This window comes from Microtus pennsylvanicus, chromosome 5, assembly GCF_037038515.1.
Source record: "Microtus pennsylvanicus isolate mMicPen1 chromosome 5, mMicPen1.hap1, whole genome shotgun sequence".
In the NCBI taxonomy this organism is placed as follows: domain Eukaryota; kingdom Metazoa; phylum Chordata; class Mammalia; order Rodentia; family Cricetidae; genus Microtus; species Microtus pennsylvanicus.
The window spans coordinates 126,517,584-126,539,816 of record NC_134583.1 but is presented as its reverse complement, the minus strand read 5'-3'; the positions used below and the strand labels follow the sequence as shown (position 1 = coordinate 126,539,816).

The 22,233-nt window shown below is 43.9% G+C and overlaps 1 protein-coding gene across 1 annotated transcript in view; it reads right to left on the bottom strand.

The window, feature by feature from the left end:
- Nucleotides 1–22,233, bottom strand: part of Cfap58 (cilia and flagella associated protein 58) — a 106,375-nt gene that overhangs the window by 69,198 nt on the left and 14,944 nt on the right. The window contains exons 8-12 of the mRNA XM_075975267.1: nucleotides 21,965–22,159; nucleotides 19,155–19,292; nucleotides 16,328–16,487; nucleotides 13,874–13,956; nucleotides 9,672–9,863 (exon numbers count right to left, since the gene is read on the bottom strand). Of these exons, the coding sequence (XP_075831382.1) occupies nucleotides 9,672–9,863; nucleotides 13,874–13,956; nucleotides 16,328–16,487; nucleotides 19,155–19,292; nucleotides 21,965–22,159 (768 nt within the window). The remainder of the gene's footprint in view (nucleotides 1–9,671; nucleotides 9,864–13,873; nucleotides 13,957–16,327; nucleotides 16,488–19,154; nucleotides 19,293–21,964; nucleotides 22,160–22,233) is intronic.

Genomic DNA, 22,233 nt, shown 5'->3' with positions numbered 1-22,233 from the left:
GCAGTGAGTTCATCAGTAAAGCAATGACTACCACCGTCACCCCAGAATTCCATAAGTGCATGGGTAGCAGCTTTTCCTAGATCTAGACACAAAGAAGACACAATCATAGCCTCCACCATTATAATTATATAAAAGAAGAATTAGCTGCATATAATTAAGAGTTACGCAAAGCATTTGATAAGTACCTGCCATTGTTTTGTTATTTACTGCTATCATTCAGTTGACGCAGACAGAAAAATGTGCTAAAAATACGTGCAGACTCTAAGGGAGTGGCTTGGATGGTTTGTTGGGGCTTCGGGAAACAAGATGTGTGTCTGGGAGAGGTGTGTGGATACCAGGAGTGAAAAGAAATTCTATTCCTTCACCCAGCGTTGCTGAAATCTTCAGAGTTGGACTCTTAACAGAACAGCAGGCTGCCTTGAAAGATATCAACCTGGTAATTAAAATAAATGTTAGGAAGAAACGTAAAATCTAAATAAGGTACTCATCAGTGAATCTGTTATCTGATTGTAAGTATGAAAAAGAGAAAGAGAGAGGGAGAGAGGGGAGGGAGGGAGGGCCGGAAGGGAGGGAGGGAGGAAGGGAGGGAGGGAGAGAAGGAAGGAAGGGAGGGAGGGAGAGAAGGAAGGAAGGGAGGGAGGAAGGACGGAAGGACGGAAAGAAAGGCAGGCAGACTGGCAGGCAGGCAGGCACTAAATTAGCCTGAAATTTCTCCTCTTTACAGAATAGACATCACTCTCACGGGGTCAGTGAAATGAAAAGACCGAAACTGCTCTGAGCAGTGTCATCAGCATTCAGAATATCTAACAGTGCATCAGAGAATGGAAAAAATTGCTTGTTCAATCACTTTGAGAGATGTTATAACAAGAATGATCCTTTGCACAGACAGAATAAAGCTCCAGAGAAACTGTGCTGGCAAGGACATTTCTTTCTTTCTTTCTTTCTTTCTTTCTTTCTTTCTTTCTTTCTTTCTTTCTTTCTTTCGCATCCAAGAAGCAGGGCCATCGTTCTGCACACAACAGTGCACAGAATCGCAAGTTCACTTCTAGGCTCCTGAAGCCAAGAGTCAGAAATCCATCACCATACCAAGAGGATGAGCGACATTTAAGTGACAACGAAGAAACAGCAAGTACTGAAGCTAAGGGAAAAGAGAATCCTCAAGTCGATTTATTTCTAAGCATTTAGACTCAATTTAGCCTAATGCAAAGCATTTAAACCAATGTCCCACAGAAGTTCATAACCCCAAAATGTATCAGATGTGTTGGAATGTGATGCCACAGCCCAGCTTCTCATCATCGAGCTGATCCCTATTAAAATGAGGTATTAGAGAGGAGGTGGGGAGCTCTGAAGCTGTAGCCTAACGAACTGATCCCACTTTCAGGTTCTCCAACTCCTGAGGTCAAACGCATTCAAGTCTAATAGTTTCTATTACAGAGAGAGAATTAGAGCCCCCAGCATCTGCAGGCCCCTCCGGAGGAGCACAGAAATTGGCAGCAGTGCAGAACGGGGTAGAGCCCTCACTGTAAGCCTCTCCTTACTCTTCGTTATTCTCTCGTTACTCTTCCTGTTAAAAACAACCTGCCAACAGAAATAAGGGTGAAATAAAAATCAGTAGGAAGAGCTGGAAAACGGCAGCACAGACAAGACACGGCATGGACTGAGGCTGGAGGAGAACGTGGACCTCTGCCTGTGTATGATGAGACATCAGTACAGTCAGCTTCCCAGACACATCCCTCTGTCTCGGCATCTGTGTTCTTCTGCCGCCCCCGTCTTCACCAGCCACGGGCAAATTTGTCGTGATTTTTCTAACTTTCATATTTTATTCGCTACGTCAAGCTTGGAGAGCTATATCTGTATTGCGTTTCAGTGAGATAATATGCATTTGTGGCGTACTGTTCAGTGCCTACCACATAGCAGCAATCGTTAAATAAATGCTAACCTGTCGTTATGACGGATGATACTGTGTCATGTGTATCTAATACAAGTACTTAACAAATCACTTGGATTTTCATCGGAATTAAGTCCCGTTCTGTGGGGGAAGAGTGATGTGCAGTCCGTTTCTTTCACTATGACACAGAAATCTTAGAGTTTATGTATGTCTTCTTCATAGCTACCCTGGGGTTCTACCTAATTCAACATACTGTATATAAAATGCAAATTAGCATCAAAAGGAAGAGTTTTATTTTATTATAGAGATATCTATTTCATGAACAATATTTGTGTCTGTGTATGTGTGTATGTTACGCTTGTGTTGGGGTACCATTGTCATGAAGACATGTGTGGAGATCAGGAGTTGTATCTCTCTCCAGAGACGAGAATAAAAATGAGTATAATATGTGCTGAAACCCTGAAGTACATTATTTAATAATTCTTAAATATCCCCTTGTCCCCCAAATTCTTAGGAATATTTTTCCTCATGAATGAGGTTGAACTCTGTCGTGTGATTTGCTATAGCCACTGAGAAGTCAGGACAGTATAGGAGTTGAGAGAAAAAGTGAGTTTGCAGGGTCAAGTATCTTGTGTGTGTCTTCTATCATTCACATATAAATTAAAAGATGATAAACATGTGACTCCCACCAGGACCAAATTCACATTCCAGAGTCATATTCGAGCAACCCCAGCCTATACCAGTCCACTACCGTCCTATGAGTAAGAAATGAGTGCTTATTTGTGAATGCCACTGAGATTTCCTGCTGGTACAACATGGAACATATTTATGACAAATTTTGATAGAGATGAATGCATTAGGAAAGGGTTAGGATGCTGAGCCATCCAATTCTAGCATCGTGGGGGCTCTTCTCAGTCACTGCAAATGCCAAGTTAAATTGCTAAAATATACTTTGGGGATTTTAGACTTTGAGGATTAGCCTTCTCTAAACCTGAACATTAGTGTTAGGTTTGCAGCCCAGACAGCCCAGAGAGAAGAGGAGACTCTCTGGGTGTCACTTAGAGCTGCAGGTGCTGAAGAAAATTCAGATCTGATCACCCAGGAGGGTGGCATATTTCACATGAATTTTTAGGCACAGTAGACCCCTAGTGTCAAGTATTATAAATACATTACTGAAGAATAATGTAATCCAGAATTTTTGATCTGCTCATATGAATGCCCTATTATCCTTTTCATTCATCCTTTCAGAAAGTAGATGAGTACCTGTTTAGCAAACAACTCGGGAAGACCTCAAAACTGAATGATGCTTGTCCTGGAGAACTCAGTGAGTACGTTGAGGCAGACAGGACCACTATGTAGGACAAGACAGATCTCCTTGAGAACCAGAAGGGAAACTGAATCCCAAAACAGTAAAGGTCACTTTTAAAGAAGCACTTTACTGAAAATGGGATCGTATTGGTCCTTGGGGGAAGGGAAAGATGTTTTATTATGTTTTACTTGTACATGTGTAAGCAGGAACATACACATTGGCACATAGAGGAAACACGTCAGTTCTGATGTCTTCTTCAACCATTTCTCCATTCTTATTTTCTTTTTGAGCCATGGTCTCTCACTGAACCTGGAGATTATTGATTCATCTAGACTGGGTAGCCAGAAAGCATGCAGACATATTCTTGCCTTGGCAACCCCAGCACTATGGTAGCAGGCAAGCACGATGATGGCTGTTTGTTGGCTTCTATCTTTGTCTTCCTCTCCTGACTTGGAGAATTATGACCCTTTGTCTTTGTTTACATTCTAGAAACACTCAAGATTTCATCCACTTACGCCGATGTGGAAGCTTCTAACTAAGATCTGACCAAGCCATCTCCAAGACCCCACTGCTTTTTGGCTCTTGTTGTTTGCCTGTTTGGGTTTTACACGGGATACTAAAATAATACGCGCTCAGGAGATAGTTAAAATGTATTACCAACTTGACAAGATCTAGAATCACTTAGAAAATAAACCTCCAGCATTTCTGTAAGGGGTTTTCCAGACTGGATTAATTAAAATAGGAAGACTCGCTGTGCATGTGAGTATCATTCCCTGGGCTAGGGCCCTGGACTGAGAAGCAAACTGAGACGCACCACGCTTGCTTTTGCCTGCAAACACAGTGTCAACAGGCTCTCTTCATGTCTGCTTCCATGACTTCCTCGCCATGACGGACAGCAGCCTCCTACTGTGAACCTAAGTGATGTCCTCTCTCCTTAAGATGGTTGTGCCAAGTATTTCATCACAGCAGTGAGGAAAGTGGCTAATGCAAACGTCTTAAGAAGTCTTAAGAAGAACAGAAGAAACTGAAAAACAGTGTCTCCCCACCCACCCCGAGACGATCACTAGCGATATATTCACAGATTTTCCACTCTTGCTCCAGTTTTGAAATATGGAAAAATGCGGTTCCTGCACATTTCTTGCCTGGAATCTCAGAGTACTTTTCTTCGTCGCTGTAGACACACCACACACTCGTAGGAACTTTCTTCCAGAGCCTCATTGCTGCTCTTCCCTGGAGCGTGGTGGGTCAGCACACACATCTCTCTAGATGAGGTTTCCCAGCACATCTTGGATTTGGGACTTACTTCTGCCATCAGAGACTGCCTCTCTGAAGCTTGGTTTCTACTCCCTGTCCTCTTCATCTCCTGACTTGGAGGATTATGACCCTTTGTCTTTTGCTTGCATTCTAGGAGAATCAAGTTTGTGTCGATGTTGCTGAGTCCATTTCCTTTCCCAGGACTTCAGTTTTTCTATCTTTAGTGCAGATCCGAAATCTGCTGTGGATTTGGAATGGTGGCTTGGCTCTTAGTTTCTATGCAGCTGTTAATTCTTGTAACCATCTCTTTGTTTTTATCTCATCTTGTTTTCTCCTCAAGGTGACGCTTTCTTCAATTCATACCCCTGGTGATGGTGCTATATCCTAGGGAGGTAACTCTGTCCTTAATAATACCCACAAGCCTGGTGTGATAGTTTGAAAGGGAATGGTCCCCGTAGGCTCTTATGTTTGAATACATAGCCCTCAGCTGGTGGAACTGTTTGGGGAGGATTAGGGGGTGTGGCCTTGTTGGCGGAAGTGTGTCACTGAGGGTAGACTTTGATGTTTCCCTATGCCTGTGTGTGTGTGTGTTTGTGTGTGTGTGTGTTTGTGTGTGTGTGTATGTGTGTGTATGTGTTTGTGTATGTGTTTGTGTGTGTGTATGTGTTTGTGTGTGTGTATGTGTGTGTGTGTTTGTGTGTTTGTGTATGTGTGTATGTGTGTGTATGTGTTTGTGTGTGTGTATGTGTTTGTGTGTGTGTGTATGTGTGTGTGTGTGTGTGTGTTAAGACAGAATCTCTCACCTCTTCCTGCTGCCATGCCCTCACTTGCCATCATGTGCTCTAACCCTCTGAAAACCACAAACCCAATCAAACACTTTATTTTATAAGATGCCTGGGCCGCTGCATTTTGTCACCATAATAGAAAAGTCACTGAGATTCCTGGACTCCCCATTCTGAGTACTAGGAAACCCCACATCCTCGTCCTCCCAATATTTCCTAGTAAGTTTGTGAAGGAATTAATTACATGGCTACTATGGTTTCCAAATTCCAACCCTTTTGGGACTCTCAATTGGCATTTTGTCTCTTATGCATGATGCTGCTTTTCTAGAAAAGTCTCTGCATTTCTCATAGTTCTGTCTGCCCCTGCCAAGGGTCATTAAGTCACAGGATTAACACTGCAGATGTCACTGAGGGTTTGTACTTCAGAGCTCAGGGAGAATCTTTTTTTTTTTTTTTTTTTTTTGGATTTTTCGAGACAGGGTTTCTCCGTAGCTTTTTGGTTCCTGTCCTGGCACTAGCTCTTGTAGACCAGGCTGGTCTCGAACTCACAGAGATCTGCCTTCCTCTGCCTCCCGAGTGCTGGGATTAAAGGCGTGCACCACCACCGCCCTGCTCTCAGGGAAGATCTTAAAACCCAAACTGGCATCTCTGTTCCTAGCAACGGTCTTCCTCCCTGGCAACTACCTCCTGCTGTCTGTTCCAGAAGAACCAAGACACTGCTTGTCACTGCTGAAGCCTGTGCCCATCCTCCTCGTGGTCTCTCCTACCTCCTCCCATTGCTGTCTGCACCCCAAACTCCTCCCCATGCCTGTCACTTTTCCTTTCGGTTTGTTATTTTGTTTTGTTTTGTTTTGTTTTGTAAGACAGTGTTTCTCTGTGTGTAGCCCTCACTGCCCTGGAACTCACTTTGTAGGCCAGGCTGGCCTATATCCTTCTGCCTCTGCCTTCTGAGTGCCAGGATTAAAGGCATGAACCCTGTGGGTTTTTCTTACGTCCCTTCATTCTGGCCAATTGAACTGTACTTTTCATACGAATGTGAACATCAGCGGCTTCACCAAACATGGACTATTTTCTCACTAGCAGAAACCAGGCACCAGATGTGTCCTGTTGTGCTCTTTGAAGGAAGTCGACACTGGGATTTCCACCCTCATCTCCCTGGTTTTGGGCCTTCAAGTACAAACTGATGTACACCCCAGTTTTCCCGGGCCTCCAGCCTAAGATGGAAGACTGTGGGAATCCTCCACCCCTGTCACCACATGAGACATTCCTCCTGCTCATTCTGCTCCCTGACTAATGCTGGCTAATGCTCAGAGTGACGCTGATAGGCGGCACCAGCCCTGTCACGGGAGATTAGCAGGGAGAGATGCTGGGCTGTCTTTCCAGCTCCTCTTGGGTCATGAATGGAGGCCTAGGTCTTTTCCAATTCACCTCTGTTGGCTTTGAAACTCTTGCCTGTCTTAGTCTCCTGTCTGTACCTTGTGGGCGTTTAATAGGTTGCGGATAACGCTACTCAAACACTACTGTCAAACAGATGTGTTTGCTGGAGAGCTGACACAGTTCTCATCTCGCCATGTGGCTACAAGTATCCAAACACCTTAAAAGTGTGATCTCATTTAATCCTCACAACCATCCCCAAAATAAACGCCTCCAGCCCTTTTGTGTGCATAGATAAAATTGGAGTTATACCATTTGCATAATTCTGTATTATTATCACAGTCATGTGATGCACATGCTTCCCATTTTCAATATTTATGCACAACAGCTTCTTAATATTTTATCAGATAAGCACAACGCAATTTGTTTAACCTTTCAGGGTACTGCTCTCTATTTTTCATTAGTCTAAATTATACCATGAGGAACATTCTTTTATAAAACTCTTTCCATTCCTTATTTCTCCTTAGATGTGGTTCGTACAACAGAAACTCCCAAGTCAAGGCGGCAGGCTGGAGTATGTGACTCACTTTAGCAAATGGCCGTGTCTTTAACCCTGGTCTTAGTTCCTAATGCCTTACAAATGGAAGGTGTGGAACAGAGTTTGGCGTGCGTGGAAACAAGGGTGTGCTGTGCATCCACATATGCTGGAAGATAAATAAGAGACAGAAATGCTATAGCCGGTAAACAATATTTTAAGAATGTATACTGAAATTGTTTGGGTGAGATTGTACAACTCCATCCTCTTCAAGCACTAGGAACTGTGAAAAACAGCTGACAGCAAATCTCCACACCAATATTCCTCCTTTTCAGGGGAGTCGAGAAAAACATAACACCTTAAATAAAAACTATAGCAGCATTTTTTTAAACCCCTCATCATTTAGCCACTGAAAACTTGCTTAAACGTCTCTGCAAGCACAGTAACAAAAATTAATTAGGGAGGGGGCCGGTGTGGTGGCTCAGGGGTTTCAAGTACTTGTTGCTCTTACAGAAGACCTAGGTTCAATCGTCAGCAGGTACATGGTGGCTCACAACCATCCATAACTCTAACTCAAGTGGATCCAATGCTCTCTTCTGGCCTCCTCAGGTACCAGAGTTGCACGTGGTACACATGCATGCAAGCAGGCAAAATGCACACGTAAAATAAATCTTTAAAATGTAATTAGAAATCAAAGGCGCCACGAACCCCAGGTGTTTCTGGTAGCGCTTGCCTGTGGCACACCTTGCAGCCTTGGTTCTGAGCATGCGCACACCCTTGGCACTGTGAAAGTCACAGAACGCAGCACCAGAGCGAATGCTTGGAACTCGTTAGCTCAGATCTGAGACTGTTGTATGTCATGGATCACAGTGCTTTGATCGTGTTCTCAAACTTTCCTCCCCTTACAGAAACGCTTTAATTATGGGCAGCAAAGACTCAATATTTTCCCCCATCCCTCCTCAGCATGTAAGTATCCGTGGATCTGTGAACTGTATTGTTAGAATGTTCGGTTTCCAAAAGTTGCTGTTTGGGTTGCTGACCTGAATTTCATTAAAAACAATCATCGCACAGAATTTGGCTTAGGATTTGGACAGAGACTGCAACAATTTCTGAAACGACTGTTAAGTTGGGAGTGTCGCCCCAGTCCCTGGCATCCATCCCAGTCCCCTCCCGTCCCCCCTGCCCCCCACCCCATCCCCGCCCTCCCCGCCCCCACTCCCACCCCCCACCCCCGCCTGGGAGTTGCGTTGGTCTGGACGCCCCTGGTCTTGGAGTTACATTGGTCTGGACTCCAAATCCAAGTATGACCCCGGGGGAGGGAGCCTAGAGAAGGAACACGTGGTCCTGGCTTTTGCATGTGCTCCCCGGTTTTCTGTCTCTCCTGCCATGCTCTCGGCCACCCAAGAGTGCTGCATTTAATAAAACATGGGCATTTTAATCTGGTTTGATTTGGCCTGACTGGACTTCTTTGTGCCGGCGTCTTAGGATTTTTTTCCTAACAATGACCACACACATATATCTGCCATTCCGTATGACCTTCTTCTGTGAAGTGGCATTCCCAGCTTTGACAGTTATGAAAATCAAAGTAGCAATCAACTCCGAAAAACATTAAGGGTGCTTTATGTTGTGCAGTATTAAATATTCAGCCAGGATTTTCATTCTTTATGTTAAAAATAAGCAAGCAGAGCCAACTCATTAGCATGCAAATTGGCTTTCACCTTTAAGAAGTGATGACATTGTATGTGCACCAAAGAACTGTTTGGAAATATGCTTATGATTTATTATCAGTTTGATGTTTGATTTACACATTTATTTAGATTCCTATGTATCTGGGGTTAAGGGGGAAAAAGTCTTGGGCAAATAAGGATCTTGAGAGCAAACAATTTAAGAATCTCTGCTCTGGGTCATTTACCGGTGAGCGCCCTGCCAACAGCCACTGTTTACCTGGCCTTATCTGATGCCAGCAATGCGCTCAGACAACTGGCTAAAAAGTTCAAATATCAGAAACCTGCCTGTAGCCATGCCTGTCGCCCTCGAAGTGGTTAACAAGAAGGAGAAACTCAGATACCCAAAGTGTGGACTCTGCCCAATGGTGGAATTGTGGGCTTACGCTCCCACTGAAATAAAAACGCTCTTTAAAGGTATGACATGGGGCAGGGAGGACAGGAGGGACTCATGACCTGGCTGGAGATCGCTTAATTAGGTGTCTTTCTCCTAGCATGCTCAGCTTCCGTCTTCTGAGGTGAGGAGAGCGTCAAGAACAGATGCAGGGAGAGAGCAGAGTTGAGAAAGGATGCGCCAGAAACAGGATGCTGGCCAATCGCTGTTCTGCGCAACAGGGCAACAGGAAAGAGAAAGACGCCACAGGAAAAGGGGGAAAGGGCAGAAATGAGAGAGGGGTGAACAGAAGTATGGTCTGATCCACAATTTGGCCCAGGATCAGCTCCAGGGCAACTCCTACATCTGCAGGCAAACCATAGGCAAGCATCTAAACAAACCCTCCCGCCACAGTCCGTGGAGGGGTCCTACCTTCTGGGTGAGGTCACTGGCCTCATTGATGTACCGATCACGCTCCTTTTCCAGTTGAAAGATGATCTTCCTCTGCTTCTGAGCCTCGTCCTTGTAGTTCTGGATCTCCTCCTCCAGGTTCCTCTTGGCTTGCTCGTGGAGCTTCACCAAGTCCACCTGCTTCTGGGTCGCACTGAGGGCCTTAAGCATATTCTGAAAAGCAAAGGCAGCAAAGCAGGTGCCTGACTCACAGTGTGCGAGAACCGGGGTTCAGTTTATCCCAGTGCCCACGTCTGAAATCATTAGATGCCTTGGGTTTGGTACAAATCAAAATGATCATAGGCTCTATAGATTATGAAGCATTTGTTATTCAAGTTTTGCACAAAGCACATTAAAATGCGCTGACAATCTATAAGAGCCTAAACGGACTCTGCACTGTTTACTGTTTAGCAGTGGGAAACAGAGGCAGAAGGGTAATGGCAAGTTCACACCACACTGAAGGGTAAAGGTGAGTTCACACCACGCTGAAAGGTAAAAATGGAAGTCACACCACAGGACAGTGGGAACTAGAGGCTGAAGGGTAAAGGTGAGTTCACACCACAGGGCAGTGGGAACTAGAGGCTGAAGGGTAAAGGTGAGTTCACACCACAGGGCAGTGGGAACTAGAGGCTGAAGGGTAAGGGTGAGTTCACACCACAAGGCAGTGGGAACTAGAGGCTGAAGTGAGTTTACACCACAAGGCAGTGGGAACTAGAGGCTGAAGTGAGTTCGCACCACAGGGCAGTGGGAACTAGAGGCTGAAGTGAGTTCACACCACAGGGCAGTGGGAACTAGAGGCTGAAGTGAGTTCGCACCACATGGCAGTGGGAACTAGAGGCTAAAGGGTAAGGGTGAGTTCACACCACAGGGCAGTGGGAACTAGAGGCTGAAGGGTAAGGGTGAGTTCACACCACAGGGCAGTGGGAACTAGAGGCTGAAGGGTAAGGGTGAGTTCACACCACAGGGCAGTGGGAACTAGAGGCTGAAGGGTAAGGGTGAGTTCACACCACAAGGCAGTGGGAACTAGAGGCTGAAGTGAGTTCACACCACATGGCAGTGGGAACTAGAGGCTAAAGGGTAAGGGTGAGTTCACACCACAGGGCAGTGGGAACTAGAGGCTGAAGGGTAAGGGTGAGATCACAGCACAGGGAAGTGGCAGAGCCAGGACTGAATGAATCCACCTTCGTTCCAGCACTGGCCTTTATGTCTTAAAGCCTGAACAACCAGACTTAACCACCTAAAAGAGGTTTTGACTACAGAGTAAAATGCAACTACCCAGTTAAGTATGCAAAGTTGAGCCCAGTACTGGGTCACAGACCTGTAATCCCAGCACTCTTGACAAGAGACAGAGGCGGGAAGATTGTGAGTTCAAAGTCAGTCTCTACTGTCTAGTGAGCTCCAGGAGGCTAGCAAAGTACATAAGACCTTATCTCAAAAGAAAAAGGCAGGGACTAGGAATACGGCTAAATAGAGTGCTGGCCAGGAGGTACCCAGAGCATGGAAAAGTTAAATCCACTTATAAAATCAAAGATAGATGATAGATAGATAGATAGATAGATAGATAGATAGATAGATGATAGATAGATAGATAGATAGATAGATAGATAGATAGATAGATAGATAGATCGATGATAGATAAGAGATAGATGATAGATAGATACATAGATATATAGATAGATAGATACATAGATAGATAGATAGATAGATAGATAGATAGATAGATAGATAGATAGATGATAGATAGATAGATAGATGATAGATAGATAGATAGATAGATAGATAGATAGATAGATAGATAGATAGATCGATGATAGATAAAAGATAGATAGATGATAGATAGATACATAGATAGATAGATAGATACATAGATAGATAGATAGATAGATAGATAGATGATAGATAGATAGATAGATAGATAGATAGATAGAAGATAAATAGATAGATGATAGATAGATACATAGATAGATAGATAGATAGATACATAGATAGATAGACAGACAGACAGACAGACAGACAGATAGATAGATAGATAGATAGAAGATAGATAGATAGATAGATAGATAGATAGATAGATAGATAGATAGATAAAAGATAGATAGATGATAGATAGATAGATAGATAGATAGATAGATAGATAGATAGATAGATGATAGATAGATAGATGATAGAAAAGATGCAAATACCTATAAATAACAAGAGGACTCACCCCACCAGCCGCAAATGAATGGGTCTGGTGAGCCATTGGGTGGGGAGCCTAGAGAGGGCTTCATTTGTGTGCAGATATGCCTGTGAGTTTGCATCATGGTGCTGAGAATCGACCCAGGGCCTCGTGCACACCAGGCAGCCCCTTTGCCTCTAAGCTCTACCCCTAGCGGTGGCCCTTCATAATTTGGCAACTCGGTAGACAATGTACACCTAGGAGTGCCCTCTTTGTGGACTAGAAAACAGAAATGAATCAAAACATCAGCAAGAAAGCTTGTGATGGGAAAAGAAAGCTTCCATTCTGAGAACGCCAACAAGGTTCTGAGTATTTCCTGAGGACCGGCTGGATCCAAGGCTTCCATGGGATACTCTACGGTTTCTTCTCAAATCCCTAAGGAGCCCAAGGTACTGCTAGATCTGAGTAACCATGAAGCATCAGCTGGGTGGTGACATAGAACACACACAAGGTCAATCTGGGTTCCGGGCACCAAGCTAAGCATTTATTTTCTAAATGCTGCTTCTACACACAGCTGTAAGAAACAGTAGATGCCACTCGATGCATTGTGCCACCTGTCAAAACAATGTCACTCTTTCTAATTCAATGAAAGTAGGCATTTCAAATCAGTGAGGAAATAACTTATTAATCGATAAAGTTGATTGCGTGCCTACTAAGTCTCATGCAGGCAATGGCGTGGGAAAAAAATTGAACTGCATATCCCATCCTGAAGAATTCAATGAAGCAAACCAAACAAAATAATGGAAAATAACCCCTGTGCTGCGTGTCCTAGTGTAGCAGAAGCCTACAAGCTGTTTACAAGATGAGGAATTAAATGTTGAGATGACAAAAATAAATTTAAAATCCAGGGCTGGAGACGTAGCTTAGTGGTGGAGCATTTGCCTGACATGTGCAAGACCCTGAATTCTATCCCCAGCATCACAAGAAAAGAGAGAGGTGGGTGACTAAATCCAATAGATATTTTACTATATGGAAGTTTGCAGAATAACGTACAGTTTGTAGATTTATGGGGGAGAGAGACTTCAAGAATTTTCTTCCTTAGTGTTGTCTATAGAAATATCTAATCTGCCATTCCTGGATATTCTCCAGCCTGCTTCGAGGGAAAATGTAGGCTGTTCCATTAAGACTTGTTTTTTTCTGAGAGGGATTCCTACCTCGGTGAGCCGAACCCATCCTGCTATCTGGAAGTAGCCCGGCCTCTCCTCCATACCTTGCCTATGACTTCTCCCTCCCAGGAGGAAGTCCTCAGAGTGTGTCACAGGTGGGAACCCTCTGGAAGGAGGTAACAGAAAGAGAGAGACCTGTTTTTAAGGGGAGCAAAAGCTTCCCCGACCATCCTTCACTTTAGACCACCATAAACTCAAGAGAGCTGAAGAAGCAAGAGTGAGAAACCCAAACCAGACCCGACAAGTGTGTGAGACCCTGGGCTCAGACCCGGCATGACACGGAAAGACAGAGGGACGAAACCCAACAGAATATCTCACTAGATGTAAACTTGTAGAATCCCGCAAAAACGGACTGAAGAAAGGCCAGACTCACATGGCCGAGAAGTCATTTCCTTGCCTAACACCTCAAAGGCAGAGTTTAATTCACACTCACACCTGTAATTTAGGGATTAGCCGGACTGCAGATTATAGATATTAAATGAGGGAAATTTGATCAACTACTTAAGATGCCAAGTAACACACCAGCGGACGAGAACAGAATTCACAAAACACCCTGAAATCCCTGCTGGCTTGTATGCTAATTCTCCCGAGTCCTTTTGTGCTCAGCGGTGATAATGTAGCTTCAATTCCAGGCCAGACAATGGTAGAATGTAAGCAGCTGTTCGGAGGGAAATTAGGCAGTGTTATTCATCCTAATCCGTTCTTGTTTGCTCCGGAGCTTCCTTGCCCCACACAGCTTGTTGTGGGCAGATACTACAGGGTAGGAGAAAGGCATTTGTTCACCCGCTGAGCTAACTCACCTTATTTAGTATGTCCCTCTCTCTCAGAAGCTCATCCATTGCCTTCTTATCCAGTTCTGCCTGCTTCTTTGAAGACTCCACCTCTAAAATGTCAGATAGGAAAATAGTAATGAATGCAGAGTCCGTCAAGGGAGGACATGAAAAGCCAAAGTGATTTAACAAACAACACGGTTTTATTTGTTCAGCTGTAGCGGAATTGAGTAGCTGAGCTGTAGCTCTGAGTTGAATGATAGGTGACCTTCATTCTAGCTCAAGGATGTGGATCTTCCGGTCCCACGAAAGAGACGGAAAGGGAGCTGAAAGAGATTAAACTCTTAGCCACGGGACTAGGGTCAGTAAGGGTGAGATTAAAAGCCTGGACCTGCTGGCTGCCAAAGGTCTTTGTGCTTTTTAGATCTTTTTCGTTACATCTGTAGGTAGAAATATGAAATCTAACTTCCTAGAACTTGTTACATCCCTCCATTTTTCAAGTCTCCCTTTATGCCCCACAGTGGAATTCTGTAGCTTTTTATATATAGGTCTTATAGATATGGTGGTAACTTCGTTCATAGCTGTTTTATTACTTCCACTACTACTGGGGCAGAGAATTCTAGCAAATTAGCTAGAACTCTGTACAAAATGCTATTGGTAGCTACATATATTTTATAGTGTGCCACCTTATTGAAATCTCATATTAATTCTGGCAGATTTTCAAATCACTTCTTGGATATTACTGTAGGAAATCCTAACCTAGAGAGGACCCATGCTCCTAACCATTATGGCTAACACTGCTCTTTGATTAGGTACATCAAAAGAAACTGGTCCCGCTGGTCCACACCTCTAACTGTTTGGGAGGCTGAGAGTTGGAGAGCTGCTTCAGCCCAGAAGTTCAAGACTAGCCTGGGCAATATGACAAGATGTTATAACAAACAACAACAAGTCTCTAAGAAAAGATTTTATCAAAAGTAAATACGAAACAACCAAAGAGAAGCTAGAGGTTAAGAGCATTGTCTGCTCTTCCAGAGGTCCTGAGTTCAATTCCCAACAACCACTGGCAGCTCACCACCATCTATAATGAGATCTGGTGCCCTCTTCTGGTGTGCAGGTATACATGCAGACAGAATGCTGGATACATAATAATAAAGATAAAATAAAAATAAATAAATAAAGAGAAGGAATAACCAAAGAAAAGAATGTGCTGGCTTTCATAAATGTGACTTAACAGGGGAAGAATTTGATTCAATGCTCAATGGATTAAAAATATTTGTCAAGGATTAGAGAGACAGCTTGGTGGCTAAGAGTACTTGCTGCTCTCCCAAAGGATCTAGGTTTCAATTTCTAGTACCCCCATGGAAGCTCACAACCGTCTCTAACTCCAGTCCAGGGGATCCAATATTCTCTTCTGACCTTTGAGGGTACCAGGCACCCGCATGGAACACAGACATTCAAGTAAAACACCTATAAGCAATAAATAACAACTGAATACATATACATATATAAATATATGTGTGTGTATGTATTATAGTCAGAGAGAGAATTATCTCAATGTTTACAATTATGGCAAGCAAAATTATTGTAATTAAAGCATGGGACTATTTCGGTCTCATCTGGCCAGTCACGTGTTCTACAAGTTCCATTATTCTTCACCTGGGCCATGGAAGACTCGAGGTTATAAACTTCCAGTGAGCATCCTGAAGGCATAGGCCCTCCACATACCCAGTGTTTGCACATGGTCTATACCAGTTGACGGACTACATGCATGGGAAAGTTGCCGCGCCAATCTGCAACCACACCTCAATGAGAAATCCCTTCCCACCGTCTTAGAAGGAAAAAGTTGGACTTCCTAAAGGCCTACTTGACAAGTATGCCTAACAGCATTATCTAGAGATCTAGATTTTGCCTAATGTGCAGAGAGGGAATGTGTGCTTTTATGCCTATCTTTCAGCAATTTATGTCACACAGCACCCTGAAAAGAAATCAAGAAGACACACATGTCCCTGTGCCACACAGTCAGAATTTATGCCGGAGTCTCTTTCTCTAGGTCCAGAGCTATTTCTGCCATACCATACCAGTATCCCATATTTTTAATTATATTGTTGTTCAGAAAATAACACATGACATTTAGTAAGCTCTTACTCTGTGCTAAGTACTTCCGAAAAACAACCCGAAATCTTCTTAGTCAACACATACCTCATTGTCTGTGGACAGAGGAAGAGTTTAGATGTTGTTTATTTCTATGGCAAGTATTGAACAGTATTTTAGGTTAGATTCACATGGTGCCAACAGAACCTATGGGAGAATTCACTAAATAAAGGGAGTTGAAAGTATTCAAAACGGTAGCGCCTCCAGTTGGCTGGTACAGTCTAAAGGTCACTGATGTCCCTTGCACGGTTTAGTCTGATGGCACAGAGTCCTGGCTAGTGCGTTGGCATTAGTCACTAGTGAAATGCTTACAAATGAGCCCCAGATGCTTACCTCTCTCTAGCCCCATGATCTGATTCTTCAGGGTTTCCTTGTGCTGTTCTACTTCTGCCTTTTGGTCTTCGATCAGGTGCAGTTTCTTATGGATCTGTTCTCTGATTTTGTTAAGCTTCCCGATGTCAAGGCGCATCTGATGGACTTCCTCCTCTTTGGCCTGTATTAGTGAGAGAGAGTTAGCCAGGATGCTGAGCAAATAAAGAGCAAGTGACGAGACGATGGTGAACTTGGAGCCTATAAGGAGAGGATCTTTCTATGTCAGTGTAGAATCGGTCCACGGAACGGAATCAAAATACACACATTGTGCAGTTTTGAAAGAAACTGAAGGCCTCTGTTCTATGAATAAAATATGTGGTGCGTAAACTAAAAATAATGAAAAGGTTGATAAAAATATGATGCTTTAAATTGCCATCTAATTATAAGCTCAAGCAAGAACACTGAGTTATATGCACACAAATATGTGAGCTCTGCATACAAATGCTGGGTTTGATTGGCAGTTTTCATTTACAAAGTGATCTCTCTGAGAAGGTTTTTATCACTATAAAATATTTAAACATTATTTTGGACCCACAGGGTCATAGTAGCCCAGCTACATGTGCTAGGGAAAGCATTGCCCTTCCTAAAAATGTGTTAGTCTCGAGGGGTGCAGACAGGTGCAAAGACAGCTGTGCAGATAGAGGTGAAGACAGGTGCACAGACAGATGTGCAGAAAGCTGTACAGACAGATGTGCAGAAAGCTGTAGAGACAGATGTGCAGAAAGCTGTGTAGACAGGTGCACAAGCAGCTGTACAGATAGATGTGCAGACAGGTGCACAGGCAGCTGTGCAGATAGATGTGCAGACAAGTGCACAGAAAGGTGTGCAGAAAGCTGTGCAGACAGTTAGACAGACAGGTGTGGAGACAGGTGCACAGACAGCTGTGCAGATAGGTGTGCAGACAGGTGCACAGGCAGCTGTGCAGATAGATGTGCAGACAAGTGCACAGAAAGGTGTGCAGAAAGCTGTGCAGACAGTTAGACAGACAGGTGTGCAGGCAGGTGCACAGACAGCTGTGCAGATAGGTGTGCAGACAGGTGCATAGACAGCTGTGGAGACAGATGTGCAGACAGGTGCACAGGCAGCTATGGAGATAGATGTATAGACAGGTGCACAGACAGGTGTGTAGAAAGCTGTTCAGACAGATGTGCAGACAGGTGTTCAGGGTAGCATGAGTAAGAAAATCTACACAGTGACAAGAGGTGTCAGAAAATAATTGTAGCTAAGGAAGTCTTCAGAATTCTGAACATTTTTATTTAAAATTAAATTTGCTTTTTAAGCAATGCTATCATCAAGAGCTGGAGAGATGGCTTTGTGGTTAAAGCATTTGGTGTTCATCCAAAGGACACAAGTTTGATTCCTAGCACCTGAATGATAACTCCAGTCCCAGGGAATCTAAGGCCCTCTTCTAGTCCCTGTGGGAACTAGGCATGTATGTGGTATACAGACATGTATGCAGGCAGGCAAAATATAACCATTTTAAGTTTAATTTTTTTTAATTTGCCATTTTAAATAATTAGAAAAATAGCTAGAAAGACAATTCACGGTTCTTCTGTAACCATCTTAACTCGAGAAGGGAGAGAGAAAATTATCAATGTGTTATCTCTGGGTTATTGCTAGAAACACAATCCCATTAATTTAGGGATCTAGTACAATTCATCCATATTCACTGATGTCTCATTCATGTTACCAAAGGACAGAATTAGTGCAATCATATTTTATCATAATTTCACCTCAGGGGCTAATATATCACTCTGACTTAAATGGTCATCCCACATCTGTGACAACTTGCTACATGGCCATAAAGAACAAGCTTCAAGTCAACTCACTACAGACTCTTCTAAGTGTTCTAGAAGGTTCAGGTCAACTGAGCAGTTGTGCGGTGTCCTAATGATACAGCCATTAATCCAGATTCCATGGTTAAATCTCAGAAAAATCCTGGAAAAGTCTCTTCTTCGCCATATGCATTCAAAACAAAATCCATGGTGGAGGGGAGTTGTAGGGAGTATGGGGAGTGAGAGGGGGGTATGAGGGAGTGAGGTGTGTATGGGTGGGTGGGTGTGTGTGTGTGTGTGTGTGTGTGTGTGTCCTCTTCAGATTCTCAAAAGAAACTCTAAGACAAAAAATATTCTGGCTCTCTATCCACATTATTCTTTGTAAACCATCTATTTTATGGCCAGTATCCAAATATAATAAAATATGGACGATGGGTTTTCTTTTCAGAACTGAAATGAAAAAATATAAAGCTCTCTGTCAATCATAACGGCATATGATACAGACCTTAGTGTCAAAAAAGGATCCAAAGTTCATTTGCAAGCGCTCTTTCACGAGGGAAGGGAGAACAGGAAAAACCACTTGAAATATGCATTGGATAGAACTAAAAAACCGTGATTCCACTGCAGTTTTGAAATGCCCAACAGAGCCGGTCTATGCCCCAGCTCTCCCTCTACCTTCTCCACACAAGCAGTGAAATCTAATGTGAGGTCTCTATTGGGCAGGTAGGGAAGGATCCTAGCTCTGGGCAACCGGTTACTCGCAGGGCTAATTAGAGAGAAACATCTGAGCTTGCTGGAGGAAGCATTTACATAAGCTTCTGAGCAATTTTTACAAGTGAGAGAGGAAGTCCCCGCTTCTGGGCCTGAAGCGATCACTGCGGGCTTGCACCTGCCTCTCTGTGTCAAGGTTAGCTAGCAGAGCTACTACAGGGGCTCCATTAGCAAAGGCAGACCCGCATTCACAGGTACTGAGGACGGAAGTGCTAAGGACCAGAGTGGCGCGCGGTGTTTACTTTGAGCTCCAGGGCCTTCTGCTGGTTTTCCTGGGACAGCTGCTCGCAAGTCAAAGTGTGCTGTTCGTTCTCCTGCTGGAGTTTCGAATTCCGTATCTGAAACTGCTCCAACTCCTTCGCAGCTCTCTCGTTCAGTATCTGAAAGGTGGGGAGTGCAGGGTCTGGTTAGCGCCTTTTAATCTGATGACTGTGTCTGAGCATGCACACGGGAGGCCCCACAACCTCCTGGACTGTACCCACCACGGTCCTTTCCGTCTTGCAGAAAATTGTCTTTAGCCCCGGTGAAAGCTCTAACACACTTAAACGTAACGAATGTTAAATGGCCAAGGAAACGATGCCTTCTAATGAATAACACAGTGAGCATGTTTTTTACCCCTGGGAGCTTTTGGAAAGTCTTGTTCACAGGTGGTGAATAAATATTTTAATGCCTGTTTGCCGTTTGGCAGGCTTTGCATAGGCAACAATGTCTATAATCATTGCAAATGAGCTAGAGATTCAAATGGGTTGTGTCAGCTCTGGGGCTCTGAAGCTGCATCTTCAGAAGCAAATCCTGCATTAACATGCCTCCAACATTTTCCCTGAGCAGACCCACTTCCCACACATACTCAGAGACAATTCCCCTCTAATCCAACTTAAGTCGAGCCTGGGGGCCCAGCAGTAGAGTGGCTATGGGCTGTTCTGTGCAGGTGTGGTTTTAGAACAACAAAGGACTCTATCTGAAGAAGCTGTTTCTTCTGGGGAGACACTGAAGGCGAAGGATAATAAGTGAGCTAAAGGAAGAAAGGGTCAACGAGGCTCCTTCTTCAAATAAAGCTTCCCTGTATGTGAACACAAAAGCTGGAAAGAGGCATCCAATTCTCTATCAATGGGGACTAAACAGAATGGAACCAGCTATGCTAAAGATGACATTTTGTCTTATATGGATCCTACTCCATTATACAAAAACCCTTGTTTTACCACTGTTTCAAAGCCTTTTTAATTTTTTCAAGTTCGTGTTCAAAGAAGCCTCGTGGATTTTTCCCCCTCCCGGAGACTCCACATTGTGCATTATCCATTTGAATTCTGGCTTTATGTAAAATTAATAAGGCACAAATGACAAAGAAATATATTCTAATATCCACTTTTTAAGTAGAAAGTGCATGTGTCTTGGCAAGCCTTTAGAAACAAACTTCACAAAGAGAAAAATAATTTTAGGAAATGAGCCTTCAACAAAATGTATTGTTTCTTCAGTGAACAAGAAAAGAGGGTGGTTCGCATCTGTAATCTCGGTACTTGGAAGATTGGGTCAAAAAGGTTGTAAGTTTGAAGCCAGCCGGGCCTAAGTTGGGAGGGGCAGGGTGAGAAAAGACAGATTAGAACCATTAATGCCTGTATTATCTTAAATGGCCACAAGAGGGGAAGCATTAGAAAAATGACTATATTTTAAATGTATAAAGACAAAGAACGGCTTTCTCAACTGAAAATGAAACCTGTCAGTCACTCTAGGGCATTGAGAATGAATGGTCCGTGGGCCACTGTGAGAGCCGTGATGCCAGCGGTGTCTGGCTGTGCCAGGACAGTCCCTACTGGCCACGCTGAGCCCCTGGAATGGCCCTAGCATAGACAGAAGTTGAATTTTACATTATTAATAGATGTAAACTCTAATGTGTTTAATGGTTTACGGACACCACAGGACCATAACTGCAGGGTGACTTCATAACCAACAGAATATGGCAAAGTGAGATAGAAGAAAGTGCCCACCCTGTGGCTTCTTTCTCAGACGAAAGTATTACTTGCTTGGAATTTAAGAGACAGAGAAACAGCTGAGAAGAGGCCCCGGGGGCTTTGGGGTATCAGTAACACTCTGTCTTCTAAGCAGACTGCATGTGAACAAGGTTTGATCACATGTTGGAAATACATGAATCTGCATACTTGTGACATATATGCTTGTCTATGTATACATTATCCATCCATGAAAGGTTTAAAAGAAATTAATGTAAAGGCAGGCATGATGATTAAAACCTCTCATCTCCACTACTCAGGAAACAAGGGGAGGAGGATGGCTAGCTCAAGATCAGAATGGGCAACTTGGGGAGACCCTGTCTCAAATGAAGAGTTTGAAGGGTGGGATATAGTTCAGGGGTGGAGTGCTTGCTGGCACCTGTAAAATCCTATGTTTAACCCCCAGAACTCAAAAAAGAAAAGGAAGGGGGAAAAAGACTATCTTTGAATACCATTGAGGGTTGGGAGCAAGAAAATAGTTAATAAATATTCCGTAAGACTCATTGGGACTGGTGAGGCCATGACTCAGGACTGTTCTTCCTGGCTGTTCTTTCAAGGACTCAAGCTGGATTCCCAGCACCCACACGGCAGCCCACAGCTGTCGGCAACTGCATACATGTGGTAGGTATACAGACATACATGCAAGTAAACACATGCACATAGAAAGATTTAATTAAATAAAAACCAAAACAAAAAACGTTCAAAGCCCGGTTAGAGCAATAAGCAGCATGTTCCTGTCGTAGCTACTGAATCGCACCTACTTGGCAGGGAAATCACAAAAATGTGGGCGTGGGCTGTAGTTCAGATGCCAGAGGATTTGCCTGACGTGCAGGAAGGCCTGAGCTCTGTCCCCAGCATCAAACAAACCACGCATGGTTGTGCCTGACAGTAACCCAAGCTGAGCGTCAGGAGGATCCGAGGTTCAAGGTCATTCTTAGCTTCACACTGAATTTGAGGTCAGCCTGAGCTGAAACCACCAGAAAGAGAGGAAGGGGGAGATAAGGGGGGGGGGAGCAGGGAGGAAGAGAAGATGAGAGGCAGCCACTGACCTTCTGCTCCTTGAGCTGCTGTTCCAGGCGCTGGAGTTCCTCCTTGCTCTTCTGCATGTACTGCTGCAAGGCCTTGATCTCCGTCTGCCTGCTGTCCATGTCCGTCTGGATCTGCTTGAGCTCTTTCTCCAGCTTTTCCTTCTTCCGAGACTCCCTGGACGCTTCATTCTGCCGGTGCTGAATTTCTTGTTGAAACTGTGAGGAAGGGTAGGGAAATGAGAGGTGAGCCCTTGCAGTGGCAGGTCTCCATCAGCCACGGGCTGCCCTGG